The sequence below is a fragment of the Phaseolus vulgaris genome, chromosome 10, assembly GCF_051622355.1.
Source record: "Phaseolus vulgaris cultivar YP4 chromosome 10, ASM5162235v1, whole genome shotgun sequence".
Lineage (NCBI taxonomy): Eukaryota > Viridiplantae > Streptophyta > Magnoliopsida > Fabales > Fabaceae > Phaseolus > Phaseolus vulgaris.
The window spans coordinates 35,523,361-35,547,256 of record NC_143507.1 but is presented as its reverse complement, the minus strand read 5'-3'; the positions used below and the strand labels follow the sequence as shown (position 1 = coordinate 35,547,256).

The window sequence follows — 23,896 nt, the reverse complement described above, 5'->3', positions numbered from 1 at the left end:
AATTTGGTCCCTCAAGAATAATAGGGACAATAAGAAAGGAAGGATTATCTTATGAACTAACATGGTAAGGTGAACTAAGATCTTGTGAGGGATCATCAACTTCACCCATGAATAAATGTAGCAAGCAGAGCTCTGATGATCAGAGTTCTATACCATATTACAAAATAGAACAGAGATGAACAAAAGGGAACAAAGATGAACAAAAGAGTAAACTGAAGACAAAGGATATGAGAATGAATATATCTTCTTTCTTATTATTCAAATCAAAACAAATGGTCTGAATATATACAAGTAGTACACTCATTCTAGGGTTTAACTAAAGAAGGAAATAATCAATATTAAATACTAGAATCATAACACACAAAGATAAAATAAAGGTTAGTCCCTTCTATAAAGAGAAATAACTGATAATTAGAAAAGACACCCAATTAATATTAGGATCCTTCTGTAACTCTGGTATCCGTAACCTTTAATACATACACATAATTGTTTTATGTTCAAGATGTATGAAATTATTTTTGTCATTTTTTTTCTCATTTTAGTGTAATTGGAAAGCACACTCGTTCGAATGTGACTACTACGTGATGTATTAGATGAGAGTTATTATTTTGTGAGTACCATTAACTCTTGAACAGATGTAACATATCTAAATATAATATGATTTCTATTTTACCTTTATGATCATGGTATAATCAAATGGGTGAAATATTTGAAGTCTTTAATGCAAATTTCCAGTGTCCCCAAGATGACATCCAAAAGTTGAGAGAACAATGAATTACTTTCTTTCTCCAACATAATTAATATAATTATATTTTGTTGTGAGTGCATTTTTTAGGTTAGATTAGATGATTTTGTATAAATTTCTTAATTAAACTGTTTATTTATTATCTTTGAACATTTTCTATATTTCAAATTTCAATTTAAAACCAAAACAAATATTATTTAAAAAAAATCCAAAATTTACATCAAACCATATATTGTACTTACGTTAGATTGTATTTTTAACAAAACTTTACGTCAAACTATGTTTTGATACGTAAAATATAAATTTTTACGTCAAAAATTTGATCAAACGTAAATTTATGTCACCTATATCTATGTGAGATTATTAATACACATAAAAAATCTTAAATAACATACATAAAAAAAAGAGTCTTTTGTCGCACTTCAACACTGCTTATCTTGTTGAATGATTTTGGATGAAATATATACATAACTAAACATAGTTTGACAAAAGATTAAAGATTAAAATAACAATAAAATGTTTAATATCTCGATTAAGTAACATAAATTCTTATATATTTAGATATAGTTTTTAAAAATACTTTGTTGAATGAAACTACCAATATATATGCATATATAATATATTGGAAAATGAAAAGGTTGAAAATAGAAATAGAAGGAAGGAAAGGAAATTAACAAGTGGTGGACACATTCTCAGGGCTATAAATTGGGTATTGGTGTTGAGTTAGAAAAAGTATATTCTTTTTAAATCAAGGTTTAAATTGAAGTAGGTGACTTAACTTATGTGTTATACTTATTTCAGTAGATTGAAAGTGGGTTGCCTTATAATTTACCAAGAATATTTTTTTTATTAAATTTTGTATTATTTAGATTAATATTTTACTTTTTCTAATGTTAGAATATTGTTTAATAATATTTAAATAATTTGAATCTTTAATTTATTTGCTTGCCTAATTCATTATTTATATAATATCATTTTGTAATTGTAGTTAATGTTTGATAAAATACATAGACTAAGTCATACACTTTAATTGTATTACATCACAATAAATATATAAAACAAGTTAAAGAAGGAAGAGAGAATAAAGCATAGTTAAGTGAGGTCAAATTGGATTACAACTTTTTTGACGCAGAAAATAAATTCGGCTTAAGTTACCTTAATTTTAAATTTAGTTTTGTACACTTTATTATGTAATACTATGTTGGAAAATAATAATTTAACATCCATTCAAATAAATACACTCATTTTAACAACTCACTTTAATAATTATTTTAAGCAAAACTAGTCATTTTAACAATTTCAGTTTATGTTTTTTAAATTTATTTATTATTAAATAAATATTTCTAAAATAGTGTGACTATTTTGGATTTAAGCAAATAATTACTCTATTTATGTCAGTACAAATAATTTGATTTTTAACTAAACATATAGATAAAAACACATTTTATCATTAATAATTTGATTTTCAACTAAACATATATAAATAAAAACATATTTTATCATTTTTTGACTTCTTATAAAATGAAAACTTTTCAATTTACTTAAAAAACAAGACAAATTTTCTGGTAAATACTTAATGTAATATTATTAATAAAAATAAGTAATAATTAACATAAAATGTTGAAGAAAATTAAAGAAAAAGGAGAAGCCTTAATTAAAAAGAAATAAAGGATAGAAAATTAAAAAAAATATGATGCAAAACTATTTATAGTCATTGTCAGAGGCTTTTGAGAGAAGTGAGAGTTTTATAAATATATTCTTACTTTTAAAAAATGCTTACAACCTTGTTTATAGTGCTAAGATGACACCTAATGTTTTAAACTTTCAAAACTTCAATTGTGAGTGGATTGATTCACTTTTAAAAGTAATTGTGAATAAATATTGACAAATATTATTGGAATTTTAATTTGAGTAAGATAACATATTTTATTTTAATTTTAAAAGTTTATATTTTATTTTAATCTTAATATCATATGATGTTATATTTTTTAATTATTGTAATAATTCTATTAATATCTGTTTGATTCTGATTAAATCACTGTTGAATAGTTCAACTTTGAATTAAACTCAACAATTGATTTGGTTTTAAAAACATTAGTTTCCTCTTGTGTTTTTTTTTTTGCACAAATAACAATGGAGTTAACTAATTAAGAAAAAAAAATATACGCAAAAAACTCTTTCTTTAAAATATAAATACTTTTTAATTTTCTTAAATTTTTTCCTTTTATTAAATATTAAAATAAAATAAAATAAAATATTACAAGTTATATATAATAGCAAAAACACAATCGTTCTTTCTGTTCGTATATCCGTATTTTTTATTTTTATTATTATTATTATAGGTATATTATTATATGTGTATTCATATCTTTTAAATATCAAATATCACTAAGAAAAAATAAGATAGAAACATTTTCTCTCATCAGTCATAAGTTTCAACATACAATTTTAATAATTAAGTTACAGTAAATAAATATATTAAACAAATTTAAATTTATAACACTATAACATAATATATTAAAGCAATCACGTCATATGTTTCATCCAGAGGAATATAATAATAAAAAGAAAAAAGAAGAAAAATAAGGTGAGAAACTCAGTAACAAATCCTAAGAAAATATCTATTTTCTCATCTCTTACCTTTTCTATGCAACAATGTCGTATTTGGAATGCACCCATCATCCTATTGATGCCCACATCAACAATGACATCAAGATAATTCTGTACTTATTCAAAAACTGAATGCTCTATATTCAAGTAACAATTTGAGATATTTTGCTTTTCAATCTTCTTCCTCTTCTGCCTCCACTTGTACGAAAATGAAAAACAGATTAAAATAAATAAAAATGAGGTCCATTAATAATTAAACAATCAGAGGTTATACAACCTGTATTGATTGATCAAAACAAAATAAACGATAATGACATTGGTTCAATAAGAAATACCTGTAGATTGGTGAAAAAAAAAACTAAATTTTTGTGGTTTACATTCATTTTGTTATGTTTCTTTTTGTTTTTTTTTTTTCATTCCAGTATCTTTTTCTCAAACTTCTCTCTGTGTTTCCTTTTGTAGTGTGTCTTTTTGCCGGGGTTAAAGTAACTACCCATCAAACCACTTTTTAATTCAAAGTTTTATTTGACTCATTCTTTTTAGATAAATGTAATGCACTTCTCTTTCTTTCAAATCTAATATTAACTCTTTTCTTAGTTTTAAATTTAAGGAATTATAAAATGAAAAAATAACCAAAATAAAATAATAAAATGAAATATTGATACAAGGATAAAATAAGAACAAACTTTTGTACAACAAAAAAAAAGTTATAATGGATAGTCTCTTTTATATAAACTAGCGGGAAACACTGACGCATGAGTGCCTGTGTATAACATTTTTTTATTTTTATTATTAATGTGTATCCGTATTTTTTTATTAATATTATGTATTCAATTTTTTAAATCTACCATTATTGTGTATTTGTATTTTTGTTTTTGTTTTTTATCAGTAAAAAATAAATTAAATTAAAAAGTGATACTACAGGAATGTCATAACCCTTATATACATACCACCTTTTAGGTAGTCTATTCACTTGTAACAAAATTGCTCAAACCAGATGAGGGTTGTTAGGCAAAAGTCCCCATATGAGCACTAGACATTCCCTATGCTTTTATTTTATTTTTTATTTTTTTGGTTATTAATGTCTATCTTTATTTTATTATTGTTGTTATTATTATGTCTCTACATTTTTTATTTATATCATTATTACGTATCCGTATTTTTTTTTATATATGTATTTGTATTTATTAAAATGAACTATAAAAATTCATACTCAAACATTCTAATTCATCATAAATTTATGTGTTTATGTATTTTTTAAATATATGAAATGATAAAATACTTCATTGTATTAATAAAATGAGATATATTAAATAAGGGTAGAATCGAAAAAAAAAATTGTGTATACCAAAAAACGATGAAGAATCCCCTTATATATATATAAATATATATATATATATATATATATATATATATATATATATATATATTCTTCCAACTTTTTTTAAATGGGTATATTATTTAATTTTTTATTAAATAATTCTATCTCAAAATCTATTTTATTTTACTATTAAGAATTTCGTCGACTTATATAGTATTTAATTCTTTTATTAAATAAAGCTATTTCAAAATCTAGTATTAAATACGAAGTTCTTATCATAAGTTATTTTTTTTACAATATTTTATATTAATAATTATTTAATACTCTGTTTATACGCATTAAAATATTTTTTGTCTAATAATTTAAAACATCTTATCACTTAAAATTATGTTTAAAAAATTATATTAATATAAAATTATTTTGTACTATGTTGATATGTATCAAAATTTACCTAAGGTATATTTTTAAAATAGTTAAATGCTAAAGCCTATATCTAAGCTCAACATGACATTACTAAAACTTGATTTGTGATCTATTGTATGGTTTATTCCATTTTTTTTCCTTTTGTGATTACATCTATATGGGTAAGAGAATGTCATAATTGGGTGAGACATGTTAAGGGTTAATGAATATATTTTATTCCTTTAATTAACTACAATCTAAACTTGATAATCTATGAGAATATACTAAGGGATTTTTTTTTCTATGCACTTTTTCAATTTTATCTTTTGTAATATTAAAATATAATAAATATAATAATTATTTATTTTAAATTGATTTTTTTTAATTTTTTAAATTAAAAAAAACAAAAAAACCCAATTTCATACAATTTTACTCTTTAATTAGATACTTTTCTTAAAATTAAATAATTCTATTTATAAATTTATCGTTATATATTAATTAAATAAAATTATAATAAAAAAATACAACAAACTTCTAAAAATATTTTAAAAAAATACAGACATAAAAGACGCGACAATGTATTTGTTTCTGTTAATATATATGATTATAATTCAAAAATTAAATTTCTAGAAATATTAACCACCTATAAAAATGAAATTGAGTGGATTTGTCTCTCTTTAACCACACATATCATATGAGGATGTTATATTAGATAAAAATGTCTTTGATTATGGTAATGTTATGCTATGATGCTATGATTTGAAAAGAAAAATTGTTCCAAAATGGAGAGTTTGGTTAAGTCTCTTGAGTCTTAGCTAGTTGCCAACTTTTGCTACCAAGAGTTTGGAATAACAGAACATAAATTTTCTTTTATTGCACAAACATTTTTGTACGGCTCTGTTCTGTAACTGCTGCCAAAAGAATTTTACACACAACACATGAATTTGGAGCCTAACTGTTGGATTGTCTAGAAGAAGTTCCACAAAATACAACACTTTTTTTTTTATATAAAATTGAAAATATATTTTAAATATCTTCAATCTTTTATTCCACATGTCCATAAAAATTCATATTTATCTTAGTCTGTTCTCATTGGCCCAAAACAGTGTTTTAGGAGGTATACTTGTATTCATGCCAATACCAACGTTTTATTATTAATTAAATATTTTTACAAAAGATAAAAATCACAAAGAAAGAAATGTTATTAATTAATAATTTCATAAAGTAATTTTTTTATAATAACTACAACATCTCCTATTTCTCTCATTAGAGAGAAGAAAATTTTGTATGTCAAAAAGAAGAATTCTTGAAATGAAATTGAGTTAAGAATTAAAGATATTTTTAAGTTACCTAATAAATTAAAGATTTGTGAAATTTAATTAAAATTAAAGTTTAGAATTTATGATTTAGAGTTTAGGGTTTATAGTTTAAGATTTAGATTAGAAGTTCTAAACCCTAAAATTAAAGTTTACTTTTTTTAAAATATAATGTCCAAAAAAAGTTACACAAAGAAACAAAGTTATAATAAGATAAAAGAAAAATTAAGTGAAAAATTTATTGAACAATTGAGATAAAAATGAAAAAGTTGTGTAACAAATAAGGATTCTTTAAATTAAATAAAAATAAATAAAAAAGAACAATAAAACCATTTTTTTTAAGTTATCTAATAAAATAAATATGTTTTATTAATTTAGAAGAGAGTGAATATAATGATAGAGTGACTATGTACATCTCCAACTTTATTCCACCCCAATTTAAAACATTGAATATACTCATACTTATGTGATATTTCTCATTAAAATCGAGATAAATTTAAATAATATCTAAAATAATAATCTATCTATCATCCCTAATATAAATACTACATGTAGAACCGTAAAATATAACCAATAAAAGATAATAAAGAATAAGATAGGTATAATTTTAGTAAACAAAATTATTCTTAAGAACTCCAAGATGAAAAAGAGTGGAACAAAAAATTGTTTCATTAGTTGCAAAGTAAACAATTAGTGAACAAATCTATGTTTTACATGGATAGACTTATTGAGTACAGAGTAAGTAATCATTTTGTATTTTCTTTTACTGAACACAAGGTGTATATGCTGATATAGAGTTAGGAATGAATCTTTGAAAAACTAAAAGTCATTTAAGGTTAACTTTTTGAACAGATGCTATTCCATACATATAAATTTAAGGATCATGCTTAAAAAAACTTGATTAGTGCTAACTATACTATATATGCATGATGTTGGTAAGTGTTCATACATGTAGTACAGTCTAAGTACTGAACATATATGGGGTATAAGAAGCATTTTGAGAATACCATGTAAGGCTAATGGCTAACATATCACATGCAGACATCATACTATCCTTTGATTCATAGCCATATGGTATGAACAGAGTTTATCTCCACTTTAGCACTGAGCATATAAGCTCAACTGGGATGTCTTTCAATAGCAAACATTGTCAGGGTGCAATAACGGTGGTGATAAAAGAGACCACATGAATGATCCTTTATTAGTGGAACACACAGGAAAATACAAGCTAACTCAAATTTTGTGGCATGAGATGCTCTCAACTTCTGACACAGACAGTCCTTGTAATTTTAGGAACTTGTTTTTCAAACCATAGAGGATAATGCAAACATCTGCCACACGCTAAAGGGGGTTACAAATCCTTCAGGAATATAGAGGCAATTATTCAGTATCAGCAAATGAGAAGAACTTTTGCCTTTGAAGATTAGTCTTGCAATTGGGTTGCTTCACACAAATTTGACAGAATGGCCCATGTGGTAGCAGAGAATATGCTGAATAATTGCTGCCACCAGATTGGTTCAGTTATCTTCATCATAAAGTTACAGAAGTTTTGAGGTGGACCTTAATTGGTGTGTTGTGTCTTTCCTATTTTGTGAAGATGAACCTTGTAGCACTTGGTTTTGGTTTTCTGGCCTTTGTGGCACTCTTTCTATTGACCATAATGTGGTGTGGCCCAACTTGGTGAATGAACTTTGGGTCCACCATGAACATCCTGATACATGGTACTGATTTCTGTAACTCAGAGTCCAATACTTTAAAGCCTTCAACATGTAGGAAAAATAGTGACAAATATTCTACATTTATTTACTTAAATGCTGTTGTAAAAGGAAATTTTTAACTATGTACCAGAATCAGGAAATTTCTAACCGGGTTAAATTTGTTTAGAAAAACTGTTGTCACTGTAATGTTAACCTATGAGAAAACTAAAACGATTTGAAGGAAGGGCAATGCATTGTTTCTTCCCTAATAAGTGCTTTGTAAAAGTTACAACTTGTTCATAGTTTCATTTACACCTTTTCACCTTTCTAAATGCAGTTGTATGATGTGTTGATTTTCATTGTGTTTGACATGCAAAGCTCTCAACCCAATTGCATTTAATTAAATCCTCACCACTACTGAGTAAAATATTAAATAAAACTAACTCCAGACATACAACAAAATGGAATAACACTTAGATAATCCATACCAATATCATAATTAAAAAAAATCACATTAAAATTAATTAGTTGGAATTTTAGTTTTTTTTTTGTTTTTTATAATAAAAAATTTAGGAAGTGATCAGGTTAACTCGATGCAATAGAATATATGTATCAAAATAAATGAAAACTTGAATGATAGATACTATATGTAATAATTTGTAATTTTTTATCTCTTGCATCATGACAGATCATTTTGCTTTTAATTTTATACAATTTAAGCAACTCTTTTTCTCAATTTATGTAACGTTATTGTCTCTTGCCCCTTTTTTGGTGGCATGCCTAATATCATCTCCTACCTTGACAATAAAGTTTGAACGTATAAACAACAAGTGAAACTCAAGAAAGTGCAACTTCCTTGTTCTTCAATGTAAGAAACTGTTCCTTAAATGTTAGTTTACGAGAAGATGCGATTGTTTAATGAGAAAAGGTGCTTATGCAATTGCCAATAAAGTTTCTCCTAATAATAAATATGTCTATGTCACATTATAAGGATAAGTGCAATTACCACGTCACGCTACATGTTCTTGTTACTTGGTGTCTGTTGCTTGTGACTTGTATGATTATAAATGCATATTGTGTTGGGTTGGGAATCTTAAATTCCTTAGAAAGCTTGAGAAAATCACAGTTTCTTCCCCATATAAATTACTATAGATAGACTATGCGTGTAGTAAGAAAATCATAATTTCAAAGCCAACAATCTAAACCATTCAGAAAATTTGTGAAGAGATTCAGATGCTATTGATGACATGCAAAGAAGTATGCTAAGAGCCTTGATTCATTGTTTCTCTTAGTTTGGTTGCTAAGTTTTGGAAAAATATCAGTTAGTCAAAGCCTTACTGTTGAGCTACGCTATTCTTACAAGTACAATGTTTACAAGGATCACCAATCAAAAGCTCAAGATAAATTCCAGCACAAACTTTATTTTCTTTTATTGTTATTATTATCAACTGTGTCCATGTTGTTCTTGGTAATAGAGGATGGAAAATCAATATCAATTGATCACAGAAATTTTAGGTGGGAAATTTACAAGTTTCTTCGAGAATCTCTAATCAAGTCTTTGCTTCTCCCTTCCAAACCATAAACCATAAACCATAAACCCCAAATCCCAAACCTGGTAGTTTTCTAAATTACAATTTGCAAAACATGTTTATAGTAGTAAGCTAGACTGATAGAAAAAGGAGGGAGTGATAATATTTAGCAAGTGGTTTGTAAGTATACAAGACAGGAAAATGAGTGAAAGAGATATTATTACTATATACACTGAAAAGGGTGATTCTTCAACTATATTGCATTTCAAGATTCCTACATCCTAATTGCCAACAATGTGAAGGTAAAAAAATAATCAAATGGTTAGATTTTCCTGAATGGCAATAAATGATCCTATAATCTTTCCTCCAACATCTGGGAACTCATCCTGGCCAGGAAGGGATCTGACCTTACCCTTTCTATCGACTTCTACTGGGTACTTGAGCAGATGCCCTGTCATCTCTGTTGCATCATTTGATGCAAATTGTTTCCAGTTCAGTTCACCCATTCTTCTAATCCTCCTAACACATTCGAGGCTTTCTGGTTGTGAAAAACAGTCTTCAATGGTACCTGTATGTTCGGCCCAAAGTGACATTCTATATCCATGGATCTTCATGGTATAGTTTCACAATGAATTACAGTGAGTTCAGGAAATGTGTTAATACATAAATGTAAAAATAACAGTGTGAAAATACTATTCCAGCTATTCACAACCCATATTCTTCCACTGCATAACAAAACATATAATTGAGCATCTGAAGTTAAATACTTTTAGTTCCTTCAAAATGCATATTTGTAGGGAATTAGAGAAGCCAAAGATGCAGGCTTTGTGGCCTGAAGATATGGGCCAGGTTGGCTGGTTGCTTGGATTTAACTCCCCAAGAGTGAAATGTACATTTTAAAAGCTAGTGTGTGGAATTACAATTTGTTATCACAACTTCAAGTATTGATTTTTCAATCAACAGTTGCCATAACATAAAGGCTTAAGAAAATATGAGAAGAAACAATGTACTAACTTTAACAAAGCTTACCTGCCCAAGTGGATAAAACTGTCTTCTTGCCCAGGTATGATAAGGTTGGTAGGCACCCATTGCAATCTCGGTGTCCCTTGTTCCTTCCATAGAGCGTTGATTGATGTTGGCAGACCCCAATATCACATATTCATCATCAACTATCATGCCTTTTGAATGAACATAAATCATGAATCGTCGATTGTTTCTACTAATTGCCTGGACAAAGAGAACCACCCCACAAGTTTACAATTACATTCATTAAAAAGTGATTGCATGCCACAAAATAGACCATTTAAAAAGCTTATAATGATAGTCACAATATCTGTCCTACTTTTAGGACATAACTTTTCACCTCTTGTGTTGCGGGAGCTGTTTACACGCTAACAAAATAATGACTTATCTGGAATAAACTTTTTTTTATTCATTGGTACTAGATATCTATAGCTTTACACAAACTCAAAGCTTCATGACACTGTGCAAGTAGAAAAATGTAATTGAGAAGGGAAGAGGGAATGGGAGCATAGCAGTCATACTTGTGGACTATTTGCTGGCGGAGGAGTTCCAGACACCCTGACATTCTCATACATATCTATTGCCTCACGATTACCAAGACAGAAGAAGTTCAAATAGTCTTGTGGAGAGAATGCTCCTTCAAGCCCAACTTCAACCAAAGCCTTGTAAATTGTCCCATACATCATTTGCATTGTTTTATGCTGAAATTTAAGGAAAAAGAAAAGAGAGTAAGAAGTGCAAGAACCAAGTCCTTTAAGGCCCTATAACTAGGATTGTTTTTGGTTAATGTTATTGGGGGAATTTTTCAGCCGACACCCATAAAAAAGTCGGCAAAAGAAATACCCCAATCAACAACATCATAAAAATAATATTATCGATGTAACCCAAATAATTGTGGTAGAAATCAATTAATACAATCTCAATCAGCATTAACCGAGAAAAAGCTTCAACAAATATCAATTGGAAAAATTCATACAGACTTTGACTGAAAATAACATAAACCAAAATAGACTAAAGAAGATCAACAATATTAATTTTTTTAATTATTAACAATTGTTTGATATTTAAACAACTGTTTACATTTGGTTGTAATTGAAATACTTTATTCAAATGAAAAAAAATTAAAATTCAATAAATTTGAATTGTTTTGTCCAAACAAAACATTTTAAAAATGAAACAATTTAAAATGAGATCAATTCAAATTCAATGTACTTGAATATCTTAGAAATTGTGAAATTCCGTATCTAACTGCAAGGTAAGTAATTTCGATGAAAGTTTGGCTTTTTATAATGCCAAATGAAATTGTTGATCCATGCAGCTGCTCCAATGTAACGAGAAAAGGCTCAGTTGTTGGAAAAAGAAGCCACGAGCTCTAAAGCAGAAAGCATAGGGGAAAAAAATGTAATACTGGTCTATGATTAAAATAGAGATTATATGCAACTAGATGCCAGGGTGACCAATCAAAAACCTAAAAGACAGGAACTCAAACATTTCATAAAAGGAAAGCCAGAATATAACTCAATGGAAAAGAATATTTCTCATAGGCCTTATCATTTCGATTAAATAAATAACTAATACTCATTCTTTACAGCATTTATACACTTTTTTTATTAAAACAGTCAGACTAGTGATCAAGCCAGGTTTCTTTAGAGTATATTATGGGGCGAGAAGTCGCATAACTATTATCAACTTAAAGGTTGTTCCAGCCTCATATAAGTTTTAGTCATTTTTTTCTGATCAACAGGTCGTCTGGGTGTTCAAAAATCACGATTCATAAAGCAGGAATCCAGGTAGATATTATGAAAGTTCAATGAAATCCTTGTCAAACAAAAACTACTGGCCTTTATCTGGTGAGTTGAAGCATACCTGCCAAAATAGAATCCTTTGAGTGGCAGCACCTGTTGGGACACCCTCCGGCCACATTGGAATAACAATGTACACTGCAAATCTCTCATTTGCCCTTATCTTTGCAGCAATCTTCAGTGCAATTTCCATCGGAATTAAATTATTTGCTCCTGAAAAAACATGGAACTTTAACGTTGAAAGGACATATTTGAAACAATCTAATCAACCTCAGTTATTCATCTTCACCCAGTATGTGATTACATAAAATCCAGCAGGAGTGTCAAGTAGGTTGCTAGAGGTTGTAGGTTGAAATCTCCTTGCAACAACATAGCCAAAGAAAAATAACAACTAAAAGATACAGTTGATATGTCATGAATGTATAAAAGGAACTAAACATTTGATAAAACCTTGAAAATACAATTAGAACAAGTTAAATATTCAATTATTAACCTCTAGAGGAAACCACAGGGATTTATATTTTAGTAAGATTTGGCTACAAACAATTTAATGTTATAGAAAAAATGTACCACACTATCTTCTATTAGATACTCGTGTAATTTCCAGAGCCTTTGATCCATATAAAATGCACCAAAATAACATATCATGGATTTGAAAGGAACTGGTCTTTTTTCTTTTACATAATTCGTAGATCATTAAGTTTAATTAGTAAAATATAAATTCTGCATAATGAATTTTGTCTTAGGATGCTTTATCCTTTATAAAAAGTGATATACCATAACAATTTATGCTCTTCAAAATCTTCAGCACAGTAAAAGAAGGAATTCTTGAAGTAAAAGGCGAACATGTTCAGAATAAAGAGTTGCATACCAAGGTCTTTATATTGATTCCAATTATATGAAGACCCAATGAAATATTGATTCTCAATATAAATGTAATGTTGTGCAGCGCGAATGGCCTTTATATATGCTGTATGTATACTCATGTCAATCAGCACATTCTTCCCACATACTAGATTCTGCATAAACACAGTAGTATTTTAACTATCCCTTCATCACACATACGGTGACTCATGTCTGATGAATTGAAATCTAGCCTGAGAAAGAAAACTTAGAAACATTAAAACCTTTCACTTACCACACTTGATGCATCTTTTGGCTCCTTCGGAAATCCCATGACAGAATTTGAATCAATTGAACGAAATATCTGTATTCCAAAAGCATGCATATTCAATGGTTTCCTTTAACTTGCAAAAATGAGAAGAAATTAAACTGCTTCTAGAAATTCTAAATCTCTATTCAGCACTAATCAAATGAGCACCTGAACATGCCATGATGCAGGATTATCCTCATTAAAATTAAGATCATCAGTAGAACTGATAATATCTTTTATTCTGTCTAGCTTAAGCAATGCATCATCATATGAACTTGTAAATTTTTTAACCCCTTCAGGTTTTGCAGCTCTTAACCAGCGCTCCTCGAAGTTGGTCAAAACATCATAAGCTGCTGGACCATCAATTTTAGAATGTAAGTCATGCCATGGCTCCCGTGGACAGCCACCAGTATTGCCCTATCATTGTAAAATCCACATCATCAGAATAATATGGTCTTCTAGCTACAAACTTTGTTTTAAAATTGATATGTATTAGTTCTTAGCTACATACTTCCATTATTTTTTATTGCAAGGCTAATAAAATAGGAGAACATCTCTACTATGAATTTGTAGGAAAATTTTAGATGTGTCAGTATATGGAATAGATTTACATGTTCAAAGACCATCTAGATAGCAACAACACATTATATTGTCAAAGTGGGTCAAAGCCTGTGAGCCAACCCGGCCTACTGAGAACCCAGCTCACTGAGTTGAACCCATGGTTAGCCAGGCTGGCTCATCAACCAGTGATAATTACTTGGATGTTATTTAAAATTATCATTTAGTGTTTGTGCTTTGTATGCATATTAGTATGATATTTAGAAATTATCATTTTCAGGTATTATTTTTTTATATATATTAACATATGTGATGGTCATTTGTGTGCATATGAATGTGATGATTTTTTTTGTTATGGTTATTCCAGTAAATTGGTTCCAATTTTCATATTAGAAAAAAAGAGATTGAAGAAAAAAAACTAAAAATCTGCAATTTTTAAATTAAGTGAATTTCGGCCTATTTAACCCACTAACTTGTGGTGAGCCAAGCCGAACTAAATGGCCAACCCGTGGTGGGCTAGGCTGGGTAGCCCATTTTAACAGCTCTAATTATATGAGGTTCTACACGACTGGCAATGATAGATTTACTATTCAAAGTGTGTTGAACTTATCACAACATACACTTAAAACTAATCCTTTAATCTTCCCTACATAAGAATATGGAAATATTTCTTTGCCGAAATTTGGTTTCTTCAAGAACTACTAAAAATTGGAGTTATATTATAAACCTTAGTGGCTTGGCTTTAATTTACACATTTACTTTTGTTGCCTATGAAATGATTGATGGAAAAATCTAGTGATAATACAACCAAACAGAAATATACTACCGTGAAAGTAGGGTTGTGATAGTCATCCTTATGCAGTGTCTGCAGTGACCTAAAGAGAGGATGGTGGGGATCATCATATCGCCCATCGCACAAATCAAGTCCACCAACAAATGCTACAATTTTTCTTTTGCCATTTCCAGCATCAGCATCCACAATTACAGTTTTCTGATGATGTGTATATATTGTTCCAACTTCCTGATAATTAGAAAGAAAATAATTATTTTGGAACTCTAGAACTGATATTGTAGAAGTATGTGAACCATACAGAGATCCAATGCAAAGATGTAGATATAGAAACAGCTAAAGAAACTAAATCTTGTCATAAATTCTGACATTCATGAAAAAAAGTTAGGAAAACTACCAAATGGAACCACCCTATCAGTAGTAGTATGTCCCCATAAAGTATACCAAACTGGGAACAGGAGGAGATTGTTTAAAATATTCTAAGACAATGAATCAACTGTTCCAGTAAATAAAAATATTTTAATGGGTTGAATCATTGTCAATCCAAACCTTTTGTTTGGCCCAGCTGTGTCGTTTTCCAGCAATGCGAGGACAAAGCAGCACTTGCACAGAAGAGTGCTTGAAAAATCGTCTAGTTTCCTCGTCATGAGTTGCCATTACACCATCCTGAATGTAAACCAGAAATTTTTTGCATAATTAAAATAAAATCATATCATAAAACTATGGTTTCAATCAAAAAGCAAAATTTGTTCATGATTCTTAACAAAACTATGGTTTCAATCAAAACTATGTTTAAAATTCCCATCATCTCACTGCTCATGGCACCAATCTTTCCACAACAACTCCTTACACAGGTTCGGCAAAGGTGGTTGTAGGTAATGGTTTCCAACTTCCTATTACTTCTATTGGTTCTGCAACTTTTACAGATCTTAATACTCATAATACCTTCTCTTTACACCACCTTCTGCATGTTCCTACTATTTCTAAAAATCTAGTAAGTGTTTCCAGGTTCGCCCGTGATAATCATGTTTTCTTTGAGTTTCATGCTGATGACGAGTAATATACATACGCCCAGTGGGAGAGAGACACATGTAACCTTTGTGATAGGAGGCATAGCCAAGAAACACACACAAAGATTTAGTATGGTGACCTTGAGGAATCTGTCTACATGAGTCAACCTCCTGGTTTTGAAACTGGTGACTCCAACACTGTTTGCAAACTTACCAAAGCTCTCTATGGGTTGAAGCAAGCACCCAGATCCTGGTTTCACAAGCTAAGTACCACCTTGATTTCTCTTGGTTTTCATCCTACTATAAGTGACCCCTCTCTTTTCCTTCACTTCCACAACAACATTACTCTCTTTATCCTAATCTATGTTGATGATATACTAATCACAGGGAACTCTAACAGTGCCATTCAACGTCTAATTCACTCTCTCAGTCAGCACTTTGCCCTAAAGGACCTTGGGACTCTTCATTACTTTCTCGGGATTGAAGCCACTTGGACGTTGGATGGAGGCTTACATCTATCTCAAACTAAATACATTTAGGATCTCCTTCATAAAACCAACATGCTCTCTTCCAAGCCTCAACCAACACCCATGCTCTCCACTACTCGTCTAACAATAGACGCTACCACTGCTGTAGACGACCCTTCATTCTATCACTCAGTGGTAGGCTCGCTTCAATATATACTCATTACTCGTCCTGAACTCGCCTATAGCGTCAACAGAGCATGCCAGTTCATGAACAACCCTCAACATCACCACTGGAATGCTATTAAACGTATTCTCCGTTACCTAGCTGGCACTACCCCTCATGGTCTTCATCTTCGGCGCCCTTCTTAACTCACTCTCAATGCCTTTGCTGATGCTAATTGGGGTTCTGACCCTGATGATAGGAAATCTACCTCCGACCTTGTTGTCTATCTTGGCTCGAATCCTATTGCTTGGCTTTCAAAGTAACAAAAGGTTGTTTCTCGCAGCTCTACTGAAGCAGAATATCGCAGCATTGCTGTTACGCTTGCTGAACTCAAATGGATCCAGAATCTGCTCACTGAACTTCGTCTTCCTCCTACTCTACTCACCATTTGCTCGGATAACCATGGCACTGTTCTTCTTGCATCCAATCCTATTATGCACTCCAAGACCAAGCACTTTGAGCTTGACCTCCATTTTGTTCGTGATGCTATTCAACAAAAGCAACTGCACCTTCTCTATGTCCCTGCTACTTTACAGATCGCTGATGTTTTCACGAAACCTTTAAGTGTTGGCCCTTTTTCAGCCCTCTCACATAAATTAATGGTGTATCCTAAACCATCAATTTAAGGGGGATATTAGGTATAACAGTAATAACTGTTTATAACAGTCCTAACTGTTTACTTGTATTACATACTGCACTGGGTACTATTAATACCCAGGCTGCATGTAAAGAATAAGATCATATACTAAAGTTCTCTCAATCTCTCTCTCTTCTTCCTAAACCTTTCGCTCTCTCTTTACTCTTTTACATACCATATGGAAATAATCATTTAGACAAAGGTCAATAGCAAGTTACCTATTGTTAGTATTACTTAATGACAGATTAATTGTATATGGAAAAGAAATATCACAAGCCAATATTATGAAGCCCCACCCATATCCAACTGTAAACAGAGTTTGATTTGCATATAGTTCTGTCAGTCCATTGGAAAGACAAAAACAGAGATTTTACTAAGTGGAACTGAACTATGAGCAGAGTCTGAAGAAAGCCATTTCATCTCGGTATTATTTCATATGAGAAATGATACATTTTATAGAAAGAAGGAAGAAAAAGAAAATTATAAATAGCATATTCTCAATTAAATAGGGATTACAAAATTACAAACAGATAAAAATAAAGTGTAGAATAAATGACAGTAATCCTTCAAAATAATGAGATGCTCCGATTCTCCTAAAATTTAGAAAATGGCTTCCAAGATGAATAGTGACCTCACTTGGCCTTATTAAATATACAATCAACTCTTGAACGATTTTTACGTTCTTGAGTTTCTATTCACAATAACCAACATCTATCCATTTTTTTCCATCATTAGTTTCAAAGCTGTCACTTGTCAAAATGAACAAAATTCCAAAAAAAATAGAATGCTTAATTATGATAACAATATGCAGCAAAAGAGTCCACATGTAGACATTTGAAAACCATGTCCTACATTGGATATCCATTTCTAAGCATTAAAATTAATCGCTTGTGACACATACTTTCCTGTTCAAACCGACTAGGAATGAGTGCAAACAATAAACCGAACACACACCTAATCCTCCCCAACCAGAAATACAGTAATAGGAAACATAAAAGAAACATTACAAACCATTTTGTAACCAAGAATGCTTCTTGATGTAGGGTCATCCCATACAAGGAGAAGCACTCTTACTCCCTCCGATGACTTAGCCCTTAGAAGTTCACCCAGGTTGTAATTTCTTGCATTGCCAGCATCCCTTACCAACCTAACTTTGTGCCACAGTGACCACCCCGTAATGTAAACCAATCTCTGAGCTGCACGTATGGCATCAAAGATGTCATGCCAACACTTTCCATGATTATAATGCATGCGATGCTCAAGCATAACTTTAGGCAGACAACCATCTGGGACATGAGCATCTTGATACAGAGTTACCGTTCCACCTTTCCTCAATGGAAAATACGTGCCAGAAACCCCAAAATATTCAGGACCAGCTCCAACTCCTTGATGATAAGTGATAAGTTTCTCCATTGGAATGTACTGAATGGATAATTCCAAGACAGCACCTGGCTTACAAGGCTTCCCACTGCTATTCAAAATGGGGTAGGTCTCTTGTATCTTTTCCCCTGAGTATATTTGTTCAGCTGGAATTGCCACAATACCAATGAGCTGTGAACCCACCACATCACTGTCCTTCACAACAAAATGAACTTCAGCTACATGATGCGCAACAGGAACATAGAAATGTTGCTCCCACACAGGGTTTTCACTATTGCTAAGCACAAAAGTCCTCCCAATTACAGCATTTGACACAGAAATTGTTACATAAGGATCACTGGTAATCTTTCGGCTTACCGTTCCATCCATCTTGTTGACATTTCCAGGAAACCTCCCAAACACATCTCCCAAAGTCTTATGGAACATGTCCATGTTTGGAAGGTGTTTGGCTCGATGAACCCAAATATCTAAATTCCCATGCAGGAGCAGAACTGGCAGAGACGATTTGCTCTGAACTGGGACAATCTGCATGCTCTGATTATTCATTGAGTCATCAGATTGAGAAGAAAGTCTAGTAGGGTCTTCCTGATCCAAATCTGAGGGGGAGTAGATAGAGCCACCATAAAACTCATCTCTATCATATCTTGAAATTGAAGGGGAATTTGTCAACAATGAAAGTGTACTTGGGGTATCAGAAAGCCTGATAATGCTCATGCCATCATCCAAAGGAGGGTAAATAGAACAGACAGGGTTATAACTATCACTAGTTTGGGGTATTTCACCTCCTGTGACACTCCATTCTGGAGGACCTTGTTGAGGGTTTAGTGTACTTGGGGTATCAGAAAACCTGATCATGCTCATGCCATCATCCAAAGGAGGGTAAATAGAACAGACAGGGTTATAACTATCACTAGTTTGGGGTATTTCACCTCCTGTGACACTCCATTCTGGAGGACCTTGTTGAGGGTAAGGATTGGGTGATTGAGGGATAGGAAAGTCAAAGGAATCATGAGGTGGTGGTGGTGGTGGAGGAGGAGGGTATGAGGAATGGTCTGTGTGGCTAGAATAAGGTGCTGAGGGTGGTGGAGGAGTTGGGGGGTATGAGTAGGTGAAGGTATCTGGAGGATTTGATGGATATGGATACGGTGGTTGTGGTGGTGATGGTGCATATGGAGGGGTGTTGCGAGGGTACCAATACGGGTTTGGATACCTATATGGATGTTGTGAAGACCCATAATTGTCCATTGATGAAAACAACTCAGAATTGAATTATCAGTTCAACTTAAAGATTTGATCTTTCATTCAAAAGGATCACACCCCAGATGGAATTAGCATAAGGGGAATTGATTGCACAAGACGACACAAGAAAACATAGAAAAAGAACGCTGAATTGAAATGATCGCGTGAAAAATTAAGGGATTCTTTTGGAGAATGATGTTAATACAAATAAAAGGTGCACCGGAGAATTAGGAAGTTGGAAGAAAGACAAAAATTGTGTGAGGAAAGAGAGGGAAAGGTTTATGATTTCGAAGGTTCGACGAAGAAGAAGATGCATTGCATTGCAGGGTATGAAGATGGATCTCTCTTGGCTTCTTCCCACTGACAACTTTTACCAAGTTAAGTTAAGGAACCTTTTTCTTTTCCATAGCTATTATTAAATGAGAAAAATAAATTTACTATCTCCAAGATAAAAAAATATATTTAATTCTTTCTTTGTTTATAAAAAATAATGTGTATTACTGCAATTTCATTTAATAGTTTACTAAAGATGTTAGTTTTTTTAATTTTATTTTTAGTTGTTGTAACACAGCTAGTCAAATCTGAAAAGATGCACAATTAAACACGTAATTAGATATAAATAAATCAATTTAGTGATAAACACAGTTAAAGCACAATTGAGCCTTTTAGACTCTAAAACAAACTTATAACAGTCAGAGCCCATTTAGAGCAGAATGGACACAACACCCAAGATACCTAGCTCTCAGACTGACTTGATCGGAGTGTCTTCGCAGATACTCTCCCATCATGTCTAGATCAAAGAAAACCCAGAAGAAAAAATCTAACCGAGAAATCGGAAAAGACGAAAAGATTGTACAATATTCTAACTTTGTAGAAACAATTGTCATTTTATAACATCAATGAAATATTTTTGTTATATCTTAAATTATTTATCAGAGAATGAGAAAATACATAAGCAAATCTAATTAATATAAAAGATAAAAAAATGAAAATCTAAAATTAAATCACATTTCTTAATTTCGTTCTGAAAAACTTCAACGTCAAAGGGAGTATAAACTTCATTTTTCGTTTCCAATCATTTATTCAAACTTGCTAAACTTTTAATTAAAACTTGGTATGTAATTTGGATTGATTTAAAATATAATTTTATCATATTAATTGTATTAAAATTTAAATTAAACAAACTAAATCTCAAAATCCTAAACCCTAAAAAGTTTAATAATGTTTATTTTATAAAATAAATAAAATTGATCGTAAGCTTAAATTCAGTTTTGTAGATAAACTAGATTTAAAATGTAAGATTTGGACATAAAAAATACAAACGGATTTAGCGTATATATGTAACAATAAAGACGATAAAAAAAGTTTAGTTTTAATTAAAATTAATTTTATAATTTAAAATTTATTCTAATATTTATTTAATTTCATTTATCTCTTAATAGTTTTTTTGTTCAAAACAATAATTCAACTTGTTTTAAGAAAAAGAAAAAAATTAAGTTAATTTTGATTATTTAAAAAAAAGTTAAATTAAAATGTTACCTGCGCAGTCGGTGACCGAAGGACAAATCTGGACCACACGGTTGGGTAAGAGAGAGAAAGAGAAAACAAACCAAAAGTAATTAGAGATTTGGGAATGTTTGAAAGTAGCAAACAAAAAGTATCTGATTTAGTGTAATATTTGTTAATTGTAATTATTTTATAATCCTCTGAAGTATTAGTAACGGAAATAACGCCCTGCTACAGAAAACATAAATTATTTGTGCCTCAAACGTCATAAATACTCCCATGTGTTACCATTGCCAAGAACCAGCAATTAAATTAAATTATGTTTAATGGTATATACGATAATGGAAATTTTCTTATAAAATTTTATTTAGAATTTGAATATGAAAATTGAGTTTCCATATCTAGTTTAATTTTTAAATATAATATTTTCTAGAGAAAAATATTGTTTATGTAAATTTTAATTAAGTTTTTGCTTAAAACTATATCTATAAAAAGGTGAGAATTTAACTTTTCTAAAGTAAATAAAAATTTACAGCAAAAATACCATATAATTTTTTATTACGAAAATAATTTAATTTTTATTCTCAATAATATTTTTATCAATAAAAATATAATTATTTTGATTTATTAACCTTGTCAATAATGATTTTGTGTGTGAATGACTCAATTTCTTGTATCAAACGTTTCATTAGAGTGTTATGAGACTCAGACACTCCTCTTAAATGACTTGTCCGTATCAGACACACGTATCGGATAGCGACACTCATACGACATTCGTAAGACACGTATTCGTGAAGTGTCCAATTCAAAAAATATTTGTTGGATTTCTTACAATTCTAGTACGGTTCTAACACAATTTTAAAAAGAAGAAATACATTAATTTTCTAAAATCTCAAACTTATTGTATAACTTTTTCTTATGATTATAAAAATAAGAAACAAATCATTTTGAACCAGCCATGAAAAACATCTTTCTACTAAAAAAAATAAAAATCTGAAACATACTTGTGCATATAAATCTTTATTTTCCATTTATATAATTTATAATTATATAATATATAGATATGTGTCCCCGTGTCCTACATTTTAGAGATTATACGTATCTCCGTGTCCGTGTTTGTGTCGTATCAATGTCTGTATGAGTGTTTGTGCTACATAATTAGAGTGTGCTTCCTATTTAAAGCTATTTTTAAATTAAGAATAAAAATAAAACTGAAATTTATTTGTTGTTGTTTTTTTAAATATTTAAAAAAATTCAATTGAAAGTTTTTTTTAAGAAAAATGGTTTTTAAAAATAATAAAGATTGAAATTTTAAATTATGACTATTTATTTTTTTACTCCAATTCTTTTTTTATTGTCAGAAATTGCCTATTATATGACGAATAGAACAATCTGATTTAAACATATTTTTGTTATAAAATAATTTTATTTTTATATCTCAAATTCTTCTTCAAGTCTTGGGTTTGCTTATAGGGATGTAGGATAGGCATGTGAAATATGAGTTCGTTTGATGAATGAAAGTTTAGGTAGTAATCATATTTTTGAGTTGAGATAAGTTAGGATTTTCTTAACTTGGTTTGCCTTTTGTTTTTATTTAACACATAATTAGAGTTAAGCACAATTAATATATTTATGTTATTAGTAGAATTTAGAAGTTGACTTTTAAAAACTAATAATTAGAGGTAAGGATTTTTAATATGTTGGTATAATTACTTTTTTATCTTTATATTTAGGGTCAGTATTCAATTTATTATGGTGGTTATTAAAAAATTCAATTTGGTCCTAATGTTTTTTAAAATATATTTAAGTTGGTCTCTTATGTTAACTTTGGATAAACAACGTTAAGTGCTTCTAATGTCACACATACAACTGTAAACACAGACTCTGATCTGTTGTACCACCATCAACATAATCACCCTCATCATAATCTCCATCAGTATTGTTATCATCCTCAGAAGAACGCTTGGATGCTGGAGGAGACACTAACCTTATGAACTTATCGTTGTAAACCAAACCAGGTATGACAAACAAGTAGTTAAGAACAGAGCCTGAGAAGGAGTTGGAATCCAATGAGAGATTTTTCATAAAAATGAGGTCCCCAGGAAGAGGGTATCTCGCCCTTGAGTTCATTAAAATAAAGGATCAAAACTTGGAGGGTGTCCAACATGGTGATGGAGGAGGATATGTTTCCTTGAAGGTTGATGGAAGAAAGATCGATGTAGGTGAGGTTGAAAGAATGGATGTGAGATAGGAGAACGTAGCGAGGACCTCTAATGCAGGGGACAAAACCAACCCCTAAAAGGGGGCAAATCCTAAACCCTACACATGGCCTACCTGTACAACAAATCACAGTCCATGTTTGCACTTATTTGTGCCACATCACAAACACTTAACGATGTTAGTCTAAAGTTAGCATAAGGGACCAACTTAAATACATTTAAAAAAATGTTAAGACCAAATTGAATTTTTTAATAACCACTGTAGCAAA

At 30.5% G+C, this 23,896-nt stretch overlaps 1 protein-coding gene across 1 annotated transcript; it reads right to left on the bottom strand.

The window, feature by feature from the left end:
- Positions 1 to 9,758: 9,758 nt before the first annotated feature.
- Positions 9,759 to 20,292, bottom strand: LOC137818205 (phospholipase D gamma 1). The gene is made up of 10 exons (XM_068621482.1): positions 18,295 to 20,292; positions 15,496 to 15,612; positions 14,983 to 15,177; positions 13,767 to 14,015; positions 13,584 to 13,652; positions 13,317 to 13,464; positions 12,510 to 12,658; positions 11,165 to 11,344; positions 10,650 to 10,847; positions 9,759 to 10,228 (listed from the first exon to the last, which is right to left on the bottom strand). Exons 1-10 carry the CDS (start codon positions 19,906 to 19,908, stop codon positions 9,935 to 9,937), a joined length of 3,213 nt encoding a protein of 1,070 aa, XP_068477583.1. The 5' UTR covers positions 19,909 to 20,292; the 3' UTR covers positions 9,759 to 9,934.
- Between the last annotated feature and the right edge of the window lie 3,604 nt (positions 20,293 to 23,896).